At 38.8% G+C, this 22,694-nt stretch overlaps 1 protein-coding gene across 1 annotated transcript; it reads right to left on the minus strand.

Moving 5' to 3' along the window:
• Nucleotides 1–12,040: 12,040 nt before the first annotated feature.
• On the minus strand, nucleotides 12,041–22,133 carry LOC147360784 (aldo-keto reductase family 1 member C3-like). The gene is made up of 6 exons (XM_086331104.1): nucleotides 21,987–22,133; nucleotides 21,643–21,765; nucleotides 18,906–19,015; nucleotides 15,941–16,106; nucleotides 14,345–14,427; nucleotides 12,041–12,274 (listed from the first exon to the last, which is right to left on the minus strand). The coding sequence occupies exons 1-6, from the start codon at nucleotides 22,023–22,025 to the stop codon at nucleotides 12,232–12,234; spliced, it is 564 nt and encodes a 187-aa protein (XP_086187230.1). The 5' UTR covers nucleotides 22,026–22,133; the 3' UTR covers nucleotides 12,041–12,231.
• Between the last annotated feature and the right edge of the window lie 561 nt (nucleotides 22,134–22,694).

Raw genomic sequence — 22,694 nt, forward strand, 5'->3', positions numbered from 1 at the left:
CACAACATTTCTGCTCCAGTGTGTCTGTGATTTAAATTATTTTTGTTTATTTTTTTTTTTTCTGCTTCACGGATCTAAGGTATGAGGAGAGCAGTTTTCCATGCTTTGTGAAGGGACAGTAGTTGTAATTTTAATTACTTTCTGAAGAGATAGAAAATCAAAATATCTGATTCTCATTTTCTGTAGAATATACAGTTTCTGTGGCAAATAAATGCTGAGGTACAGAAAAGAAAAACACAGTTATTCGTACTTCTTGGAATTGATCTTTCTTGGAAAATGGTAGCTGAAGAACATACTCTATTCTTGATACAAAACCAAGACTTGGGAGTACCCCATCATTGGGGACTAGCTCCACAGAGACAACCATTGTCCCGAGTCCTAGGGACATCTCTTTTTTATTATGTTGCATACGTGTGACAGTAAATCTGGTGTTTGCCGGGTGGTGAGTAATGAATGAGCTGTCTCCCTTGGATCCACCAGTTGTGTTGGGTACCTTAGACATGTTGTGTAACCATGAGGTCAGGGTTCTTCCTTGTAAGAGAGAACAAAAGATGTTTTAGAGATAAGGAACATAGACTTGATTAGAAGCAATTTCAAAAGTTTGTGACCAAATAATAAGTAAGATAAATGACCCTGAATTTCTGTACATTTGAGCAATAGTCCTCGATATCTGTTTCTACTGTGAATGCCAAAATTCACGTGTGAAATTTTACAGATACTGTCTGACAGAGACTCTCTGTGGTCTGGAGAATAAGCAAAAGGTCTTCTTATGTGGAGGTCTTTTCTCCCAGCACAGATCCAAGATGTCCTCCATCCACAATAGGCCATTATGTTAAGCTTTTTGTTTGTTTGTTTCTGTTTTGTATCAACAATTAGACATCAAGACCTCAAAGCAGTAACCCTCTCTTTTCCCTCCGGAGTTGAGCTGATCACCATGCAGGCAGCTGGATCTGAATGCACAAAGGCCTGGGGGCAATGCTGTGGAGCTAGTCCCTGATGATGAGGGTACTCCCAAGTCTTGGTTCTGTATCTAGACTAGAGTATGTTCTTCAGCTACAATTTTCCAAGAAAGATCAATTTGAAGTAGAACGAATAACTGTGTTTTTTTCTTATTCATCTGAATTTGTAGGTGGAAATCATGAACACTATATTGAGAAGACTTTCCTAGTTATCAGAACAATAGGTGTACTTGCTCCAGGACTTGGAAGAAATTGTTCTGATTGAAGATGGAGTGGATGAACATCCAGCAGATGTTAGAGTGCACGTAACCTAAGAAGAGCTCCTTGAACGCTTGTGAATCTGAGCATTTCCTATACATTATTTTCAACCCCTTCTAGTTCAGTTGGTAAAGAATCTGCCTGCAAGGCAAGAGACCCCAGTTTGATTCCTGGGTCAGGAAGATCTGCTGAAGAAGGGGTAGGCTACCCACTCCAGTATTCTTGGGTTTCCCTTGTGGCTCAGCTGGTAAAGAATCTGCCCACAATGTGGGAGACCTGGGTTTGATCCCTGGGTTGAGACTATGCCCTGGAGAAGGGAAAGGCTACCCACTCCAGCATTCCAGCCTGGAGAATTCCATGGACTGTATAGTCCATAGGGACACAAAGAGTCAGACACAACTGAGCAACTTTCACTTTCACTTTCTATAACAAATATGATATTTATTAATGTAACACTTTATTCCTGTTGAGATCTGATCACAATTATTCTGTGACTGTGACTGGCCTTCAAGTTCTCTCAAACACTGAGATCTGGTAAGTGCAAGAATACAAAGATGAAGAAGAACAGGTGATAGTTCTGAGATGTGGAGGGGAGGAACAGAAGCAAGATTGGGGGAACATGACCAAAGCCCCTGGGCCACCATCATCTGGAGCTTACCATCAATCTGTCCCCACAGTTACTATGGTTTGGGAGGCACTGTGTAGAAAACCAGAGTCAAAGAGAAACAGAAGTGGCTACTGGACGGTGTGGAGAGAATACACTAGAGTGCTTGGTGTGATGTTTGTGGAACAATGTGTTTCCATTCCTGTGTGTCGGCTGTTCAAATTTTTACCATGTCCAAGTCTGCCAGTTCAAGATATAAATCCAAATGCTCTTACAAAACACTTTGAATTCAGCAGGGAAGAGAAATGGTGGTAGTCAAGACAAACTCAGAGTGAGGAGATGTAAAAAACTTTAAATTTTGCACCACCAGCTGGGATAATCAAAAGATTAATTTTGGAAATATTAAGTATTGATGAACAAAGATCACCAGGTGGCCTTGGCAACTGAGCCAAGCAATTTGAGATAAAGTTTTAGGGTGTGTTTCCAGGAAGTTCCACTCCATTCAGCTCTATCAGAAATATAATTGGCAAAGATTTTTCATCTCATTCTGTGGATTGACTTCTCACTTTCTTCATAATTTCCTTTGACATGAAGAATTTTTGAATTTTGACAAATGTTAATTTATTTAGTTTTTCCTTTGGTGACATACCCAAGAAATCATAGCCAAATCCAATGTATTGAAATCATTCCTCAATGTTTTCTTCTAAGGGCTTCATACTTGTAGCTTGCAAATTTGGGTCTTGGACACGTTTTGAGGTTTCTATGTGTACGTGTGTCTGTGTGGTTTAAGATAGAGAGGTCTAACTTTATTCTTTTGTAGATTGATGTGTAGTTTTATCAGCATTGTTTGTTGAAAAGACTGCACTTTTCCCGTAAATGGTCTTAGGCAACCTTGTCAAACAACATTAATTTGTGTTACTTTTCATATTCTGTTCTATTTCACTGGTCTTTATATCTGACTTTATATCTGCCATTATTCACATTATTTTGATGATAATAGCTTCATTGTAAGTTATGAAATCTGTAATTGTGAGAAACCTAAATGTGCTCTCTTTTTATTTTTTCTTTTCCAAGACTTGTTGGGGTATATATAAAGTTCTATCAAATGTATAGATCAATTTGGTTAGTATTGTCATTTTAATATTCATGTCAATTTAATATTCATTTTAATATTCATTGTCATGGTTGCTGCTGCTACTGCTGCTAAGTCGCTTCAGTTGTGTCCGACTCTGTGCAACCCCATAGACGGCAGCCCACTAGGCTCTTCTGTCCCTGGGATTCTCCAGGCAAGAACACTGGAGTGGGTTGCCATTTCCTTCTCCAATGCATGAAAGTGAAAAGTGAAAGTGAAGTCGCTCAGTCGTGTCCGACTCTTAGCGAACCCATGGACTGCAGCCCACCAGGCTCCTCCATCCATGGGATTTTCCAGGCAAGAGTACTGAAGTGGGGTGCCATTGCCTTCTCCGATGAACATGGTTAACTTGCTAATGTTTGTGTCTTTAATGTCTTCAAACAAAATTTTTAAATGATACATTTCTTTTCTCTTTTGGTTATTTCTGAATATTTTTGATAATATTTTCAATGAAATTGCTTTTTAAATTTTCTCCTCAGACTGTTCATCATTTGTATATAGAATGGAAATGATTTTTCTGTGTTGACATTTTATCCTACACTTTTGCTGTAATTGTTCTTTAGCTCTAAGCAGTTTTTTTTTTTTAATTTTATCTTTATGGATTTCTACACACATGATTATGTCATCTCAGAACAGAGATAATTTTAGTTATTTTGAAGTATAGTATTTCTTTTTTTGTTTATTTTCTTATTTTAGTTGAAATTCTATGTTGACTAGACAAGGCACATGCAAGTAAATTTTCATATTATTCATCTTAAGAAATGCTTTCAGAATGAAGAAAGAGGACAAGAGGAAGGCAGGGAGAAAAGAGGAATCTTGAATTATACATAAGCATCCTCTTGTGCCACAAGTAAATAATTACTTTTATTTCTCCTCAATCACTTCCTTGAAGAGACTCATCAGTATACATAGACAGCAAATATTTGCTCATCACATGGTATATTGATGTGGATTTTTTTAAAAAATAAAAATTTGAGGCCAGTATTATTTGTCTTTAGGAGGTGGTCTCATTTACTGAGTTATCAGTGGTGTGAGTAGGCTGATACTGTGTTGGCAGTTGCTGAAGAAGAAAGTGGAATCAAGAGATGAGGTTCCTTTTTTTTTTTTTTTTCTTTTTTTTTTCTTCATTTGCTATTATTTTCTCCCATTCTGAAGGCTGTCTTTTCACCTTGCTAATAGTTTCCTTTGATGTGCAGAAGCTTTTAAGTTTAATTAGGTCCCATTTGTTTATTTTTGCTTTTATTTCCAATATTCTGGGAGGTGGGTCATAGAGGATCCTGCTGTGATGTATGTCAGAGAGTGTTTTGCCTATGTTCTCCTCTAGGAGTTTTATAGTTTCTGGTCTTATGTTGAGATCTTTAATCCATTTTGAGTTTATTTTTGTATGTGGTGTTAGAAAGTGTTCTAGTTTCATTCTTTTACAAGTGGTTGACCAGATTTCCCAGCACCACTTGTTAAAGAGATTGTCTTTAATCCATTGTATATTCTTGCCTCCTTTGTCAAAGATAAGGTGTCCATATGTGCGTGGATTTATCTCTGGGCTTTCTATTTTGTTCCATTGATCTATATTTCTGTCTTTGTGCCAGTACCATACTGTCTTGATAACTGTGGCTTTGTAGTAGAGCCTGAAGTCAGGTAGGTTGATTCCTCCAGTTCCATTTTTCTTTCTCAAGATCGCTTTGGCTATTCGAGGTTTTTTGTATTTCCATACAAATTGTGAAATTATTTGTTCTAGCTCTGTGAAGAATACTGTTGGTAGCTTGATAGGGATTGCATTGAATCTATAAATTGCTTTGGGTAGTATACTCATTTTCACTATATTGATTCTTCCAATCCATGAACATGGTATATTTCTCCATCTATTAGTGTCCTCTTTGATTTCTTTCACCAGTGTTTTATAGTTTTCTATATATAGGTCTTTAGTTTCTTTAGGTAGATATATTCCTAAGTATTTTATTCTTTTCGTTGCAATGGTGAATGGAATTGTTTCCTTAATTTCTCTTTCTGTTTTCTCATTATTAGTGTATGGGAATGCAAGGGATTTCTGTGTGTTGATTTTATATCCTGCAACTTTACTATAATCATTGATTAATTCTAGTAATTTTCTGGTGGAGTCTTTAGGGTTTTCTATGTAGAGGATCATGTCATCTGCAAATAGTGAGAGTTTTACTTCTTCTTTTCCAATTTGGATTCCTTTTATTTCTTTTTCTGCTCTGATTGCTGTGGCCAAAACTTCCAAAACTATGTTGAATAGTAATGGTGAAAGCGGGCACCCTTGTCTTGTTCCTGACTTTAGAGGAAATGCTTTCAATTTTTCACCATTGAGGATAATGTTTGCTGTGGGTTTGTCATATATAGCTTTTATTATGTTGAGGTATGTTCCTTCTATTCCTGCTTTCTGGAGAGTTTTTATCATAAATGGGTGTTGAATTTTGTCAAAGGCTTTCTCTGCATCTATTGAGATAATCATATGGTTTTTGTTTTTCAGTTTGTTAATGTGGTGTATTACATTGATTGATTTGCGGATATTGAAGAATCCTTGCATCCCTGGGATAAAGCAAACAAAAGCCCAGGTCCAGACGGCTTCACAGCTGAATTCTACCAAAAATTTAGAGAAGAGCTAACACCTATCCTACTCAAACTCTTCCAGAAAATTGCAGAGGAAGGTAAACTTCCAAATTCATTCTATGAGGCCACCATCACCCTAATACCAAAACCTGACAAAGATCCCACAAAAAAAGAAAACTACAGGCCAATATCACTGATGAACATAGATGCAAAAATCCTAAACAAAATTTTAGCAATCAGAATCCAACAACATATTAAAAAGATTATACACCATGACCAAGTGGGCTTTATCCCAGGGATGCAAGGATTCTTCAATATCCGCAAATCAATCAATGTAATACACCACATTAAGAGATGAGGTTCCTATTGGGGGAGATGACTGCCTGCCTCTGTGATCAGAGGAACAGTCCCCAGATAGGGGAAAACCTATGATGCAGCAGACAGAGGTGGGCTGACTTGAACCACATCCGTATTAGTTACTGTTGCTGGTCCAACAAATGACCAAAAGCTTTGTGGCCTGAAACAACAATACTGCTACATTTCTGGAGGTCAAAAATTCAACATCCGTTCAAGTTCTTAGGGGAAAATCTACTTGATTGCCTTTTCCAGCTCTTAGAGAACTCCTTCATCTATTGCCTTGGGCACTATTTTACCATCTTCAAAGCCATCTGCATAGCCTGTTTGGCTTAGTTGGCTTAAAGCTCAACATTCAGAAAACTAAGATCATGGTATCCAGTACCATCACTTTATGGCAAATAGATGGGGGAACAGTGGAAATAGTGGCTGACTTTTTTGGGGGGGCTCCAAAATCACTGCAGATGGTGATTGCAGCCATGAAATTAAAAGACACTTGCTCCTTGGAAGGAAAGTTGTGACCAATCTAGACAACATATTAAAAATCAGAGACATCACTTTGTCAACAAACCATCTAGTTAAGGCTATGATTTTTCCAGTAGTAATGTAAGCATGTGAGAGTTGGACTATAAAGAAAGCTGAGCACTGAAGAACTGATGCTTTTGAACTGTGGTGTTGGATAAAACTCTTGAGAGTCCCTTGGACTGCAAGGAGATCCAACCAGCCCATCCTAAAGGAGATCAGTCCTGAGTGTTCATTGGAAGGACGGATGTTGAAGCTGAAACTCCAATCCTTTGGCCACCTGTTGCAAAGAGCTGACTCATTTGAGAAAAGACCCTGATGCTGGGAAAGATTGAGGGCAGGAGAAGAAGGTGTCGACAGAGGATGAGATGGTTGGATGGCATCACCAACTCAATGGACATGAGTTCAGGTAAACTCTGGAAGTTGGTGATGGATAGGGAAGCCTAGCGTGCTGCAGTCCATGGGGTAGCAAAGAGTCAGACACGACTGAGTGACTGAACTGAACTGATAGCCTCTTTGAATCTCTCATCTAAAGCTCCTATATTACCACCTCCTCTGTGACTGTAATCCTCCCAAGTCCCATGTATGAGAGATTCATGATGATACTAGGATTACCCAGGTAATCCAGGAACATTCCAATCTCTTTATTTTAATTATCTTTACAGATAATTTCTTTATCTATATAAAATAAAGATAATTAACTCTTTATCTTAAAGTCCTTCTAACCTGTCAGCTCATGTAGCTATTCTGCTCAAAACCTGTATTATTTTCCATTTCTCTGAGACTAAACTCCTTTCTAAAGCCTAATGACAGAGGCCCCTGGGCCCCACTGGTCCTCTGGCCTTATCTTCAACTCCTGTCTCCCCACCTCACTAAACTCCACCCACATCAGCTGACTTGCTGGCCCTTAAATGCTATATAACACTCTTTCTTCCTGAACTTTGCATTTTCTGTTCCAGAGAAATGAAGGGAGCTACTATCTCTGTTTCAAGGCTGTTTCTTGTATAAATGAAAAGTTGTGTGGGATGAAGGGTAGTTGATTCCTAAGAGATGTACAGAAATGTGAGAGATTATGCAGAATTATCTCCAACAAGCACTTACCCGTCTCTAACAGCTGAATACTCCTGATTTCATTTATAGTCTCATCCTCCACTAGACTATCAACTAAAGACATTTCTCATTTTAATTATTGATATTTATTGATAAAACAATGTCCTACTAAAGAATGTTCAATAAAGTTTGCTGATTAAGTCAATGAATGGCAAAACATGTAAGAACTAACTAAAATACTGAGCAAAAAAAAAAAAAAAAGATATATATATATATATATACACACACACATATGTCTGAATCACTTTCCTGTACAGCAGAAATTAACACATTGTAAGTCAATTATACTTCAATAAATTTTTTTAAATAAATAAAGAACTTCTAATAATTCTGGGGTTTTGTTTTTTAATATTTATTTGGCTGCACTGGGTCTTCATTGGGGCATGCATGATCTTCAGTTGCAGCTTGTGAGAGAGTTGAATTGCAATGTTGTGTTAATTTCTGCTGTTCAGCAAAGTAATTCAGTTATATATACAAATATATATATTCTTTTTCATATTATTTTCCTTTATATTTACCATAGGATATTGAATATGTAATAGCTCCCTATGTGATTATAATAGCTCTTACAACAGTAGGACTTTGTTGTTTATCCATTCTACATACACCAATTTGCATCCGCTCACCCCAAATTCCCAATCCAACCCTCTCCTGCCCCCTTCCCCCTTGGAAACCACCAGGCAATACTTGATAGCTTAGTAAAATACTTATATTAAGTAAAAAATAAGTATAGTTATAGTTCAGTCGCTCAGTTGTGTCTGACCCTTTGTGACCCCATGAACCTCAGCATGCCAGGCCTCCCTATCCATCACCAACTCCCGAAGTCCACCCAAACCCATGTCCATTCAGTCGGTGATGCCATTCAACTATCTCATCCTCTGTCGTCCCCTTCTTCTCCTGCCCTCAATCTTTCCCAGCATCAGGGTCTTTTCCAATAAGTCAGCTCTTCCCATCAGGCAGCCAAAGTTTTGGAGTTTCAGCTTCAACATCAGTCCTTCCAATGAACACCCAGGACTGATCAGTATGATTTAGGATGGACTGGTTGGATCTCGGGATTCTCAAGAGTCTTCTCCAACACCATAGTTCAAAAGCATCAATTCTTCAGTGCTGAGCTTCCTTTAGAGTCCAACTCTCACATCCATACATGACTACTGGAAAAACCACAGCCTTGACTAGACAGACCTTTGTTGACAAAGTAATGTCTCTGCTTTTTAATATGCTGTCTAGGTTGGTCATAATTTTCCTTCCAAGGAGTAAGTGTCTTTTAATTTCATGGCTGCAGTCACCATCTGCAGTGATTTTGGAGCCCCCCAAAATAAAGTCAGCCACTGTTTCCACTGTTTCCCCATCTATTTCCCATGAAGTCATGGGACCAGATGCCATGATCTTCGTTTTCTGAATGTTGAGCTTTAAGCCAACTTTTTCACTCTCTTCTTTCACTTTCAGCAAGAGCCTCTTTAGTTCTTCACTTTCTGCCATAAGGGTGGTGTCATCTGCATATCTGAGGTTACTGATATTTCTCCCAGCAATCTTGATTCCAGCTGTGCTTGCTCCAGCCCAGAGTTTCTCATGATGTACTCTGTGTATAAGTTAAATAAGTAGGGTGACAATATACAGCCTTGACGTACTCCTTTTCCTATTTGGAACCAGTCTGTTGTTCCATGACCAGTTCTAACTGTTGCTTCCTGACCTGCATATAGGTTTCTCAAGAGGCAGGTCAGGTGGTCTGATATTCCCATCTCTTTCAGAATTTTCCACAGTTTATCATGATCCACATAGTCAAAGGCTTTGGCATAGCCCATAAAGCAGAAATACATGTTTTTCTGGGACTCTCTTGCTTTTTCCATGATCCAGCAGATGTTGGCAATTTGATCTTGGGTTCTTCTGCCTTTTCTAAAACCAGCTTGAATATCTGGAAGTTCACAGTTCACGTATTGCTGAAGCCTGGCTTGGAGAATTTTAAGTATCACTTTACTAGTGTGTGAGATGAGTGCAATTGTGCGGTAGTTTGAGCATTCTTTGGCATTGCCTTTCTTTGGGGTTGGAATGAAAACCGACCTTTTCCAGTCCTGTGGCCACTGATGAGTTTTCCAGATTTGCTGGCATATTGAGTGCAGCACTTTCACAGCATCATCTTTCAGGATTTGAAACAGCTCAACTGGAATTCCACCATATCCATTAGCTTTGTTCATAGTGATGGTTCCTAAGGCCCACTTGATTTCACATTCCAGGATGTCTGGCTCTAGGTGAGTGATCACACCGTCGTGATTTTCTGGGTTGTGAGGAGCTTTTTTGTGCAGTTCTCCTGTGTATTCTTGCCACCTCTTCTTAAAATCTTCTGCTTCTGTGAGATCCCTACCATTTCTGTTCTTCATTGAGCCCATCTTTGCATGTAATGTTCCCTTGGTATCTCTAATTTTCTTGAAGAGATCTCTAGTCTTTCCCATTCTATTGTTTTCCTCTATTTCTTTGCACTGATAGCTGAGGAAGGGTTTCTTATCTCTCCTTGCTATTCTTTGGATCTCTGCATTCAAATGGGTATATCTTTCCTTTTTTCCTTTGCTTTTTGCTTCCCTTCTTTTCACAGCAATTTGTAAGTCCTCCTCAAACAGCCATTTTGCTTTTTTGCATTTCTTTTTCTTGGGGATGGTCTTGATTCCTGTCTCCTGTACCAATGTCATGAACTTCTGTCCATAGTTCATCAGGCACTCTGTCTATCAGATCTAGTCCCTTAAATCTATTTCTCACTTCCACTGTATAGTCATAAAAATAAGTATACAACCTGTATATTGAAGATGATTTCAAATTGTAAATAAGCACACACACATTTGTATAGGTAAGTCATGAAAATATGAAATGAAATGTATTTATTTCATGACAAAAATTTTTAAGCATAAAAAATTATTCTCTGCCCTTTGACCTCATCTCTTCCTCACTGTGAGTTGTGTGTCTGCATTATGCATGGACCAGACCTCTCCCATCAGTGGGAACACCTGCTCAACCATGAAGAGCAACTTTCTCCCAGCATCAGTAAGACAGCTCCATAAAAGGTAATTCCTGTTTCATCCACCTTATTAGAACTGATTCAAATGTATTCTTTTTAATGTCTGAGTAATATCCATTGTGTATATGTACCACACTGGAGCCTATTATACAGAGTGAAGTAAGCCAGAAAGAAAAACACCAATACAGTATACTAACACATATACATGGAATTTAGAAAGATGGTAATGATAACCCTGTATGCAAGACAGCAAAAAAGACACAGATGTATAGAACAGTCTTTTGGACTCTGTGGGAGAGGGCGAGGGTGGGATGATTTGAGAGAATGGCATTGAAACATATATAATATCCTATGTGAGATGAATCGCCAGTCCAGGTTAGCTGCATGATACAGGATGCTCAGGTTTGGTGCACTGGGATGACCCAGAGGGATGGTATGGAGGGAGGTGGGAGCGGGGTTCAGGATGCGGAACGCGTGTACACCCGTGGCGGATTCATGTTGATGTGTGGCAAAACCAATACAGTATTGTAAAGTAATCAGCATCCAACTAAATAAATTTATATTAAAAAAAAAAAAAAAGAAATGAAGAGAATCCAGGCCCAGAATGTAGATTTACGGACAATCACTGTCAAAGAGCTGCCCGAGCCCCTGGGGATACATCCCCACTGACAGACTCCTCTTCGGATTTCTATGCCATTTTTACAATGGAGACCAGCAAAGAGAAGTGGAGGAGGAACGAGAAATTTGGCTTAATTTAACAAAAGATTTGAAATGAAGCTGCTCCTTGTGTTGGTGTGAACAAAGATTCTATCTGAGTTTAAATCTGGTCTGATTTTTTAAATATATGATGTCATGTGAATAAAATGTCTTAAGAATACTGGGTGTTTTCGAAAGTAAGCTTTTACTAGCTCTGTGATCTTTGGTGTGTCATTTAAACTTCTCTTAACCTAGCTTTACTTATTTGTAGAGTAAGTACCTGCCCTTTCCATCTCAGAGGTCACGTTAAAATAATGAAAACACCAGGTGAAGCCAAAGTGAAGTAAAATGGAATTATTTCTAGTAAGGAGCTGGATGTAGTGCAAATAACATAGACATCGCAGTTAGGAGATTTGGGTTCAATTTAAGATTCTGTACTTAATCGCATGGTATTTATTTTGGCAGGTTGGGTTGCAAGAACTTGCAGTAAATAGTAGAGAAAAAAAAAGTTAATTCCTTCTTGACCTTGTAAGGGCTCATATGACCCACCATGATGATGCTTAGATCTGGATCATGTATACTGTTAATAACATCTTTTCATGCAGAACCCTCTCTCTCAAAACCTTCCATACCTGTGCCTGACTTCTAGAGAACAGAACAGTTCTCAGAGCTTCCTGGGTTACAGTTCTCAAATTTGACTCGAATAAAATTTTCCATTTCTTTCTTAGGTCGACTGATGTATTTTTCCACAAAGGAAAACACACCAAAGTTATTAAATGGGTTAATCAGAGGTTATCTTTATTTTCTATCATTTCCCTTTTATTTTCCAAATATTTTGTTATCAGGAAAAACTAATATCTTTATTTGAAGCCTTTATTATTTCACAAAATGTTGTTTTTTTAAATAAAAACAAGCTTTCAAAAGTTCACACACTTCATTTGAACACCTCCACCAACCACAGAAATGCTCTTCACAGCCCTAGAAGCAAGAAATTCTAGTAGAATGCATGGTAGATATCTCATAGTTAATATTCTTCAGAATATGGATACTCAGGGTGATCGATAACACTGGAAGAGAAAGAGGAGTACTAATTTATTAAATCAGTCATGTTGTCATAGTGAGTATTACTCTGTGATGTGGTCACGATGGGCTAAAACTTGAAATCTACAAAACACGTCCCTCCTTCTCCCCCAACAAGCACATATGCAGGTATCTGCTCCATGTGCACAGGGCACATTCACGTGTAATATTCACTCCGCGGTGACAGGTAGTTTGACTCAGGTTACAATTTATATGATAGCACAACACTTATGGTTTATTGTGGAGGTTATTTCAGTCCTGGGTGTAACTTTTGACCCAATACGATGAGAATAATCACAGTTAAAGAATTAGTTGCTCTTTTTTTCATACATCCATCAAAAGAAAATATCAAGCATCACTCCCCCAATACAGGGTGCTTTCATTAATGAATTTCCAATTTATTGAAGAGATACCAAGTACACCTAAATAATCATAACTACTAAATATGATTAACTGCTTTCTTAATTTATAACTTATGAGAACACTTGTTATTCATTTGTTAGTATTACTGCTATTTTCTGTTTTTTCCTCATGTTCTGATTTTTCTTTCTAAATTTGTCCTTTTCTATTCAATTCATTAAAAAGTGTATTCTGAGAAAATTCATGTGCCAAGAGCTGTGTTGTTGACATAAAGTCACAAAGATAAATAAGTCTAGGCATTCAAGACTAAGGAGGGAGAACATAGATTTATACTTAAAATCTTTTGAGTATAGAAAAGTAGCTTTACACATGTTATTCATTTATCATTTGTTTTCTTAGAATTATGATATAGCTTTACAAACAAGAAGGGGAGTTTTGAGATCTTTCATTTGAAAGTGTCTTCATTTTATCACTAATTTGTGTTCCCTTCTCTCTAAACTCCCTTCCAACTTCTCTCTCATTAGTCTTCAGGGTCTTCAATCCTGGGATCCTTCTGCAGTTTTAGCTGGAATTCTGCATTAGTAAATAAGTCAAAGTCCAGGAGGTGGAGGCTCCCCAGGGGATGGACCGTGATGGACAAAGGCTACAATGGGTTGAGTCTTGACTCAGGAAACCAGAAACCCAGATGATCTTACCTGGGTGTGTCCTGCTAAGGACACAGTGGTCACTCACTAGAGGGTTAGTTAAGCTCATGATCTACTGGTAATTCAGCTTTGTGAGACAACAAGGATAAGGACGTGGGAGTTGTAATAGGGGGAAAAGTCCAATGAAGAGATAAACATGACGTAAATGGATGGTGTCATGGAAAAGAAATGTCCTTTAGGGAGAAAATCTACCAGACATTAGAAGGAAGGGGTGGAGGCAGGTCCAGTGTGAGTTCTCAGCACTGATGCATGTTGCCCTTCAAGGGCTTCCCTCCATAAAAACATTGACATGACATTTTACAATTGTGTTAGGATAAAAATGAATATGGGCTTCTCTGGTATCTCAGACTGTAAAGAATCTGCCTGCAATATGGGACACCAGGGTTCAATCCCTAGGTTGGGAAGATCCCCTGGAGGAGGGAATGGCAACTCACTCCAATATTCTTGCTTGGAGAATTCCATGAACAGAGGAACCTGGTGGGGCTACGGTCTATGGGGTCACAAAAGAGTCGGATACAACTGAACAACTAACACTTTCATTTTCAATTTCAAACATCAATATAATCCAGGACAGATTCATTATTACACAGTCACTATTAATCTGATCATTTCACCCAACTTTAAAAAGAATTAAATATGAACATTTTTTCATAGAGCTTTAAAGTGCAAGGCACTGTGCTCCATGTGTCTACTGGGTCCCTCAGCCCTGCGAGGTGGTACACCAGGCACAGTAATTAGGAGCACAAAGTAGTGAATTCACCACAATGTCAACTGGTGATTTTACTGATGGGCTGTCATGGGCCGCAATTACATTTCTATTGGTCAGAGACAGAACCCTGGGGGAAACCTCTGAGGTCTACAGGAAGCATCTGGTTTACTCCTACACTGGAAATCAGAACTGTCTTCCTAGAATTAAGCTTTTAAAAATCCTCATTCCCCTGCTGACCTGCCTGTTATAGTAAACAGTGTGTGAAACATCAGCAAGTCACTTACGGTAGAAATTCATAATATCTCATGTTTCTATTGATGCCATCAATTGTTTCCATGTCTTCTGGAGTCAGTTCAAAGTCAAACACCTGGAAGGAAGGAAGAATAACATTAACTGCTCCTCCAAGGAGCTGGCCTCCCGCTCTGGACTGGAGGAGTTTCCATGAAGGGGAGAAGAAGAGGGAACAGGGAAGCCGAGTCTGTCCTCAGCTTTCAGGTGAACAAGCCTGGGAGCCTCTGCTGAGTTCTCATCTCTCCTTCCTACACCTTCTCCTTCTCTGTCCACCTTACAAACATTACAGTACATCAGTCTTTCTAAGTGAATCACTTGAGACAGAAAACAAACTAAAATCCTCTTTTCCCAAATACACAGTCTTTGGACACTCCAGACTGAGAACCTGCTCCCAGAAAAAATGGTTAGTCAGTTCTGAGCCCAGATATGAAGAAGATTTTTCCCCATTCACTGATGAGGGGGCATAGTGCTGTGCTGAGATGAAGAACAGGTTAGTTGCCACAGTTAAGCCAAATATATATGAAAATATATACAGAGAAGTGTTCAGGCTCCTCTGACAAGAGCCACATCCACCTGCTAGAGCAGAACTGCTGAGCTGTTCTGCACTGAACTGCAGATGCACGAGAGCCCAGCCAAGAGGACTCAAACAGCTGAGTGCAGGCTGTTTACCGAAGCACAGAATCAAGAGACACACATAACTGATCTCTGCATTAAATCTTGAAACTGGGGAGAGTTTCATGTACAGCTATGACTAAGGGTACAATGATGGTCTCCTACACACAAATCAAAAGACAACTCTGCAAAAATGGGCACAGTCTTGAACAGGAAATTTGCAAAAGCAGAAACTCAAGGAGATTAAATGCATGAAAGTGAAACATTAGTATTTAGGAAAATGCAAAACAAAACCACAATGATTTGTTAAGTTAAGGATCACTGCTGTAATTTGTATGCCCCCAAATTCACATGTTGGGACCTCACCCCACTGAGATGGTATTACAAATTAGAGCCTTTGAGGGTGATTAGGTCATGATGGTGGAGCCCTCAAGAATGAGATTTAAACAATGTCATATTCATATAACATACTTGGGAGAGCTCTGATGCCCCCTCCACCATGTTAAGATACAAGGGAAAGCCTGTGACCTGGAGGAGGGCCCTCACTTGATCACACAGGCACCCTGACCTCAGATCTCCAGCTTTAGAACTGTGAGAAACAAATTTCAGTTGTTTCTAAGTCACCCGATCTTAAGTATTTTGTTAGAGCAGCCTAAATGGCCTACAAAAATCAAATAATGTAATTTTGTCAATTGAGAATGAAGAAAATATTTGTACAAGGTGACAGAATAAATTGACAGAGTGCTGGAACTAAAATCTCTATTTTCTGTCCAACCTGAACCCTCTCCAGCCATGCCACCTCTCTTGTTGCCACAGCAGGAGGAGAAAACCATCAGAAACACACACAAGGCATTCATGCACCAAGAAAAACAGGTAACTTGTCTTCATTCAAGGATAGTCTGAGAGCTGGACAAAGAATGACCCTTGTGAAGGATACTGCTTAGGAGCCCTCTGCCCACAGCCCCACTTATCATCACCTGTATGTTCTCTCTGATCCGCTTCTTGTTGTAACTCTTGGCCAGAACCACAACCCCACGTTGTATCTGGTAGCGAAGGGCAACCAGAGCTGGGGTCTGCTTGTGCTTTTTGGCAATGGCACAAAGAACCGGGTCCTCCAAAAGAATAGGGTAGTTTGGGTTCACCCTGGAAGGAAATTCAGAAATGCTGAGGAGTTGAAATTGAATACTCAGTTTCTAAGGAGGCTTTTCAAACAGATAAAGTAGGTCTACTCTAGACCAGTGTTTCTCAAAGTGTGGTCCAGGGACCAGAAGCATCAGTATCACCTGGAATCTTGTTAGAAATACAAATTCTATGGCTTAGCTGAAGACAAACTGAATCAGAATCTCAACTGTGTCATTTCCCAATCTGCATTTACAAAGTTCTCCCAGTCATTTGGATGCATGCTTGAGCTGAGACCAGTACTGCCAAACTTGTGGGTTTTTTCTTTTTTCTGTTTTACTTCTCAGTGGTTATTTTTCTTAATAATCATAGCTCTAAAATAAGTACAAAGGCAAGAAAATAAAAAGAGATGGACACAGGGAAATGTTTTTTTTCTTTTTAATTTTCACTTTTCTGAAGTGTTGATAAAAATTGAGTAGTCCAAAAATGAGATTTCATCATTATTTGCATTGTGCAATACTCCTACAAACAAATTTTCACTAAAATGATTCAATTTGTGATTTTTTTGATCATCATAGATCTGGGTTGTTATTCAGTCACTCAGTCATGTCTGCCTATTTGTGCCCCATGGACTGCAGCATGCCAGGCTTATCTATCCTTCACTATCTCCCGGAGCTTGCTCAAACTTATGTCCATTGAGTCAGTTATCCATCCCACCATCTTATCTTCTGTCATCCCATTCGCCTCCTGCTTTCAATCTTTCCCAGAATCAAGGTCTTTTCTAATGAGTTGGTTCTTCACATCATATGGCCAAAGTATTGGAGCTTCAGTCAGCATTAGTCCTTCTAATGAATATTCAGGACTGAGTTCGTTTAGGATTGACTGGTTTGATCTCCTTGCAGTCCCTAGGAGGTACATTTCTTATCCTGAGTTTAGATATAAGGTGAGGGAGACTTGAAACTTTTATTACTAGCACCATGTTCATTTGTTAAAAAATAAGTAAGTCATGACTTAAGCTTATCTCTTAAGTGTTCAATGCAGAGACACTTGCATTAAAATCTACATACAACAAGACACATGAAATGTAAAAAAAATCAATTTGGCTTGTGATTGTAAGACAAAACAGAAGGATTATGTCCCATTTCTCTTCTCTTCCCATCAGTTAAATGTTATCTCCAGAGCACTGCATTCAGCTCAGTTCAGTTCAGTCAGTCAGTCGTGTCTGACTCTTTGCGACTCCATGGACTGCAGCATGCCATTCCTCCGTGTCCATCACCAACTCCTGGAGTTTACTCAAACTCATGTCTATTGAGTTAATGATGCCATCCAACCATCTCATCTTCTGTCATCCCCTTCTCCTCCTGTCTTCAATCTTTCCTAGCATCAGGGTCTTTTCCAGTAAGTCAGTTCTTTGAATCAGGTGGCCAAAGGATTTGAGTTTCAGCTTCAGCATTAGTCCTTCCAATGAATATTCAGGACTGATTTCCTTTAGGATTTACTGGTTGGATCTCCTTGCAGTCCAAGGGACTCTCAGGAGTCTTCTCCAACACCACAGTTCAAAAGTATCAATTCTTTGGTGCTCAGCTTTCTTTACAGTCCAACTCTCACATCCATACATCACCACGGGAAAAACCAGAGCTTTGACTAGATGGACCTTTGTTGGAGAAGTAATGTCTCTGCTTTTTAACATTCTGTCTAGGTTGGTCATAGCTTGTCTTCCAAGGAGCAAGGGTCTTTTAATTTCATGGCTGCAGTCACCATCTGCAGTGATTTTGGAGCCCCCCAAAATAAAGACTTTTAGTGTTTCTGTTGTTTCCCCATCTATTTGCCATGATGTGATGGGACTGGATGACATGATCTTAGTTTTTTGAATGTTGAGCTTTAAGCCAACTTTTTTACTCTCCTCTTTCACTTTCATCAAGAGGCTCTTTAGTTCTTCTTCACTTTCTGCCATAAGAGTGGTATCATCTGTGTATCTGAGGTTATTGATATTTTCCCCAGCAATCTTGATTCCAGCTTGTGCTTCATCCAACCCAGCATTCTGCATGATGTACTCTGCATATAAATTAAATAAGCAGGGCGACAATATACAGGCTTGATGTACTCTTTTACTGATTTGGAACCATTCTTTTGTTCCATGTACAGCTCTAACTGTTGCTTCTTGACCTGCTTACAGATTTCTCAGTAGGCAGCTCATGTGGTCTGGTATTCCCATCTCTTTAAGAATTTTCCAAGTGTTGTGATCCACACAGTCAAAGGCTTTGGTGTAGTCAGTAAAGCAGAAGTAGATGTTTTTCTGGAATTCTCTTGCTTTTTTGATGATCCAGAGGATGTTGGCAATTTGATCTCTGGTTCCTTCTGTCTTTTCTAAATCCAGCTTGAACATCTGGAAGTTCATGTACTGTTGAAGCCTAGCTTGGAGAATTTTGAACATTACTTTGCTAGCATGTGAAATGAGTGCAATTGTGAGGTAGTTTGAACATTCTTTGGAATTGCCTTTCTTTGAGATTGGAATGAAAACGGACCTTTTCCAGTCCCGTGGAACCCCATGAACAGTATGAAAAAAACACTGTGTATATTATTATAAAAATATTTTCTCAAAATTTGAGTTTTATGGATTTCCCTGGTTGTCCAGTGGTTAAGACTTCATCTTCCAGTTCAGGGGTTGAGGGTTTGATCTTTGGTCAGGGAGCTAAGATCCCATATGCCTTGAAGCCCAAAAACCAAAACATAAAACAGAAACAGTATTGTAACAAATTCAGTAAAGACTTAAAAAAATTGATTTTCAGAGTAACTGCCTGTGGCCTTCAGTAATGTTCATACCATTTTGATGACCGCTGGGCCCCCAGAGCACCATAGGCAACCAGGACAATATCGTGTGACTTGCAGAACTCCAGCAGCTTGCTCTGATTGAGATAAGGGTGACATTCCACCTGTAGAACACCAACAGAGAAGAGTTGTCAAGTTATATGAAAAGGTAATATGTCAGAGGAAGCATAAAAGTAAAAATTACATATGCTAAAGAAAAAAAAAAAACCTGTGCAAATCAAATTACAACTGGAAACATCAACCTCAATAATGATTTAAAAAAAAAAAAAAATTTTATCTCTGTTTCCTGAAAAGATTAAAAAAAAAAAAAGTAATAATTCCTGAGAACAAGCAACTCTAGGAACCAGATCTTGGTTACTAAATACCGCTGAACACCACCAAGACATATGTCTAATTCCAGACTGGAGACAGAAAAAGAGCTGTTAGAATCTTGGGACTATAGGACCGAGTGTGATGGGAGGGGATCTAGTGTGATGGAAGGGGGAGGTCCCACTGGTGGCATTTGGGTAAACTTGAGCATCAAAAAGAATTATGAGTGAAAACAAATGTAGCACACAGAGTAAATAAAAATCCCTGAGGCTCTAGTAATGAGAGCGGGAGAAAGAACAAAACTATTTTCTTCCATGGATGGTGAGTAGTACAATAAATCCTTTCTCAGAAACTGACAATTAATGGGAAGGAGTTAAGTTTTTACCCTGTCTTACAGGAATAAGTGCATTTTATGTTGACTTAATGAAGGAATTTTGTCTTTACAATAAAATGTTAGGTCAGGAGATTAAAAATATTGCTTAAAATTGAAAATATTGAAAAATATCCCAATTAAATAATTAATGCATATGGGAGTCATTGAAGGATTCTCAACCATTTTGTGAAAATTTGGGGGAAATCGAAATTCCTCTGATGAAAGTTATTATCCGAAAGATGACTAGATAATTTCAACAGGGAAGTACACACTTCCAAACAAAAAATCTAGCTACCAGTAGTTTTACCAGGAGAACAAAATACCACTATTCACAGAAGGACAACTTGTCATCACATGCTTCCTACTCAGGTGTATGTGAGAGGCACAGCACACAAGGACACCCACGGCTGATTCATGTGAATGTATGGCAAAAACCACCATAATACTGTAAAGTAATCATCAGCCTCCAGTTAAAATAAGTTAAAAAAAATAAAGATTTATGGAGAATGGAAAAGTAAAAGGACATTTTCTTGTCAAATGTAGTAAGGAATTCAGATTTAAATACTAATTTACATAAACTAGAACCAGACAAACAAGTTAATCAATGTCACAAAATAATGATGATAAATACAGTGTGTTTGTTGAGAACTTGTCTCGCTATCTTCATGACATAATGATTCAGTGACGATTCTAGGTTAAAAACCATGAAAAATATGACTCAAAGTGACATGTGAACCATATCAGATCCAGGTTGTCAAAACATAATATATATATTTATTATATAAATCCATAGAATTAAATATATATATATATACACACACACTATTGTATCCTTAACTGTTCTAATATCTGAAATTTTTCACAATAAAAACATGGAAGTAAAACTGATACCAGAATCACATTAATTTCTTAACTTTTATAACTAAAATATATATATATATTTCTTGAATTGTGTAAGCTACACTTTCCATATAAGATTCTTTTTCTTTGACTCCAACTTGTAACTTAAAGACATTATGGTACGTATGAAATAAGACTGTTGCAGAAGGGTGAAGATTACATGACATATGTATCACATCTCAGGTATATGGCATATCTAGATCTGTCAAACTTAGAATTAAACAGCAGAGAGATGGTCACCAGGGGCTAGGAGGAGGGGGGAATCTGGAATTGATAAGCATGATGTGAAGTCTCAATTATACAAGATGAATGAATTTTAGATCTGCTTCCAACACTGTCCCTATAATAAACAACACTGTATTGTATTATATGAATACTTCAAAACTTGCTATGAGGTTAGGTCTCATGGTCTTCTTTTACCACAATAAGGTAAAAAATAGAACCAAAAAAAGTTCGAGAACAGAAACAGACATAGAAAAGTGAGTTTAATCAGTTAATTTTGTGATGGACATTGATGGGACAACCAGTCCAAGCTTGAGTAAATCACAAGGTGTGCTCTACGATTGAGTAAGTATTCCTGAATGAATATTTCATCAGTGGTTAGTATGACCATAAGCCTTTAACTTCATCCATCAAACTTGATGAACTTTAATAGCCTCCAGCAAACTTGGTTGAAGACCCATAAATGCAGAGAAACCAAGACAAAGGATTCAGGCATTCAAACTCCACACAAACTCTTAACACCCATCTCAGCTGATTTTTCTCTTTGTTTACTTCCTGTTCCATGTTTCATTAATGTACATAGTTCCCTCCGAGATGCTTTGTGACATCTGATTTCTGGTCATGCTTTAAGCTCAAGGGAAAAACCCCTTTCTCTAAGTTCTGGGTGTTGAGTCTAACTCCTTTTCACTTCCCTCAGTTCCTACCCACAATTTAGCAGGAAGCCCGCCCCACCTTTTCCACCCAGACTTTATCAGTCAGAGATACTGTTATGGATTCTATTTACACTGTCCAGGCAGAGGCTCTGCTCTCTAGAATCCTATGTCCACAAAGGTCAAATGAACAGGAGGGAAGGCCAGACAGACATCTGGCTCCAGTGTAAGAAGGAGGTTGTGAAGAGCAGGAGGGAGAGGAGTCAAGTCTGCTCACCTGGTTGCAGACAGGCTTGTACTTGAGCCCCGGCTTGTTCAGGATCTTCTCCAGCTGCTTGTGATTGAAGTTGGACACCCCAATAGACTTGGTCAGCCCTGCATCCTTACACTTCTCCAGGGCCTGGGAGGGAGGGGTGGTGAACAGTCATGAACAGTCACTTGGAATGGGCAATAAAACAAGGTTAATGGCTGAAAAAAAATTGTTAAAAGTGTCTCTTGTCAAAAATTAGCATTGATTATAAGGAAGGAAAAAATGGAAAAGTTCATGACACAGGAAGAATTACAGTTAGAAAAACCCTGGAGAAGACATAATACATGGAAAACAATAGATGCCTATGTTACCATCCCAAATTCTTCTCCACTGTTCTTCTCTGTGAACATTTCAGCAATGGTTTCCTCCCCACAACCCCAGCATCCCAGCCCTTAGATTCATGAACTGCTGAGTCTGATGGGCCACAGCCCATTCTCACAGGTGGAAGAAATGAGGAGGTTCCCTATCTCCTGGCTCCTCCCCTGGTTTTCTCTTCCCTGGACTCACTTCCCACGTGTGACGGAGATCCACTGAGTCAAGTATCAGTTTTCCATCTTCACCTGTTGGCAAAATTTCCTCCCCTGGCTGGAATAGAAGCAGTCATTTTAGAGGTGTTACAAAACGATTTCCCCACACTTAGCCAAACAGCCAGGCACATCTAGGACCAGGGCATCAAACCTCTATGAGATAGGTTTACAACATTCTAGATACTAATATTTGCAAAGTGCTTTACAAATGGAGTTTTGAGAAATGTGTTTAGAAGGCAATTTTCCACTAATCTCTTACACTTACATTTTGATAAATACAATTTTCCTCCATTCTAATGGGGACTGTCAATGACTTACTTGAATTTTTTTCTGCATCTTTTACTTTCCTCTTGCAAAATACCTCCATTGCACTGGGAGTGACTGTAAGTTATGCCTTACTTCTGGCATTAAAATTGCAAACTTGACCTGGGCTAAATATCAGACTTCCTTTTCCCTTTGAGCATCAGGTGCCCTAGGGCAGGCATATGAACC

Source organism: Bos grunniens, chromosome 13, assembly GCF_055505025.1.
Source record: "Bos grunniens cultivar Pamir isolate PY7600 chromosome 13, Bosgru_T2T1.0, whole genome shotgun sequence".
Classification (NCBI taxonomy): Eukaryota; Metazoa; Chordata; class Mammalia; order Artiodactyla; family Bovidae; genus Bos; species Bos grunniens.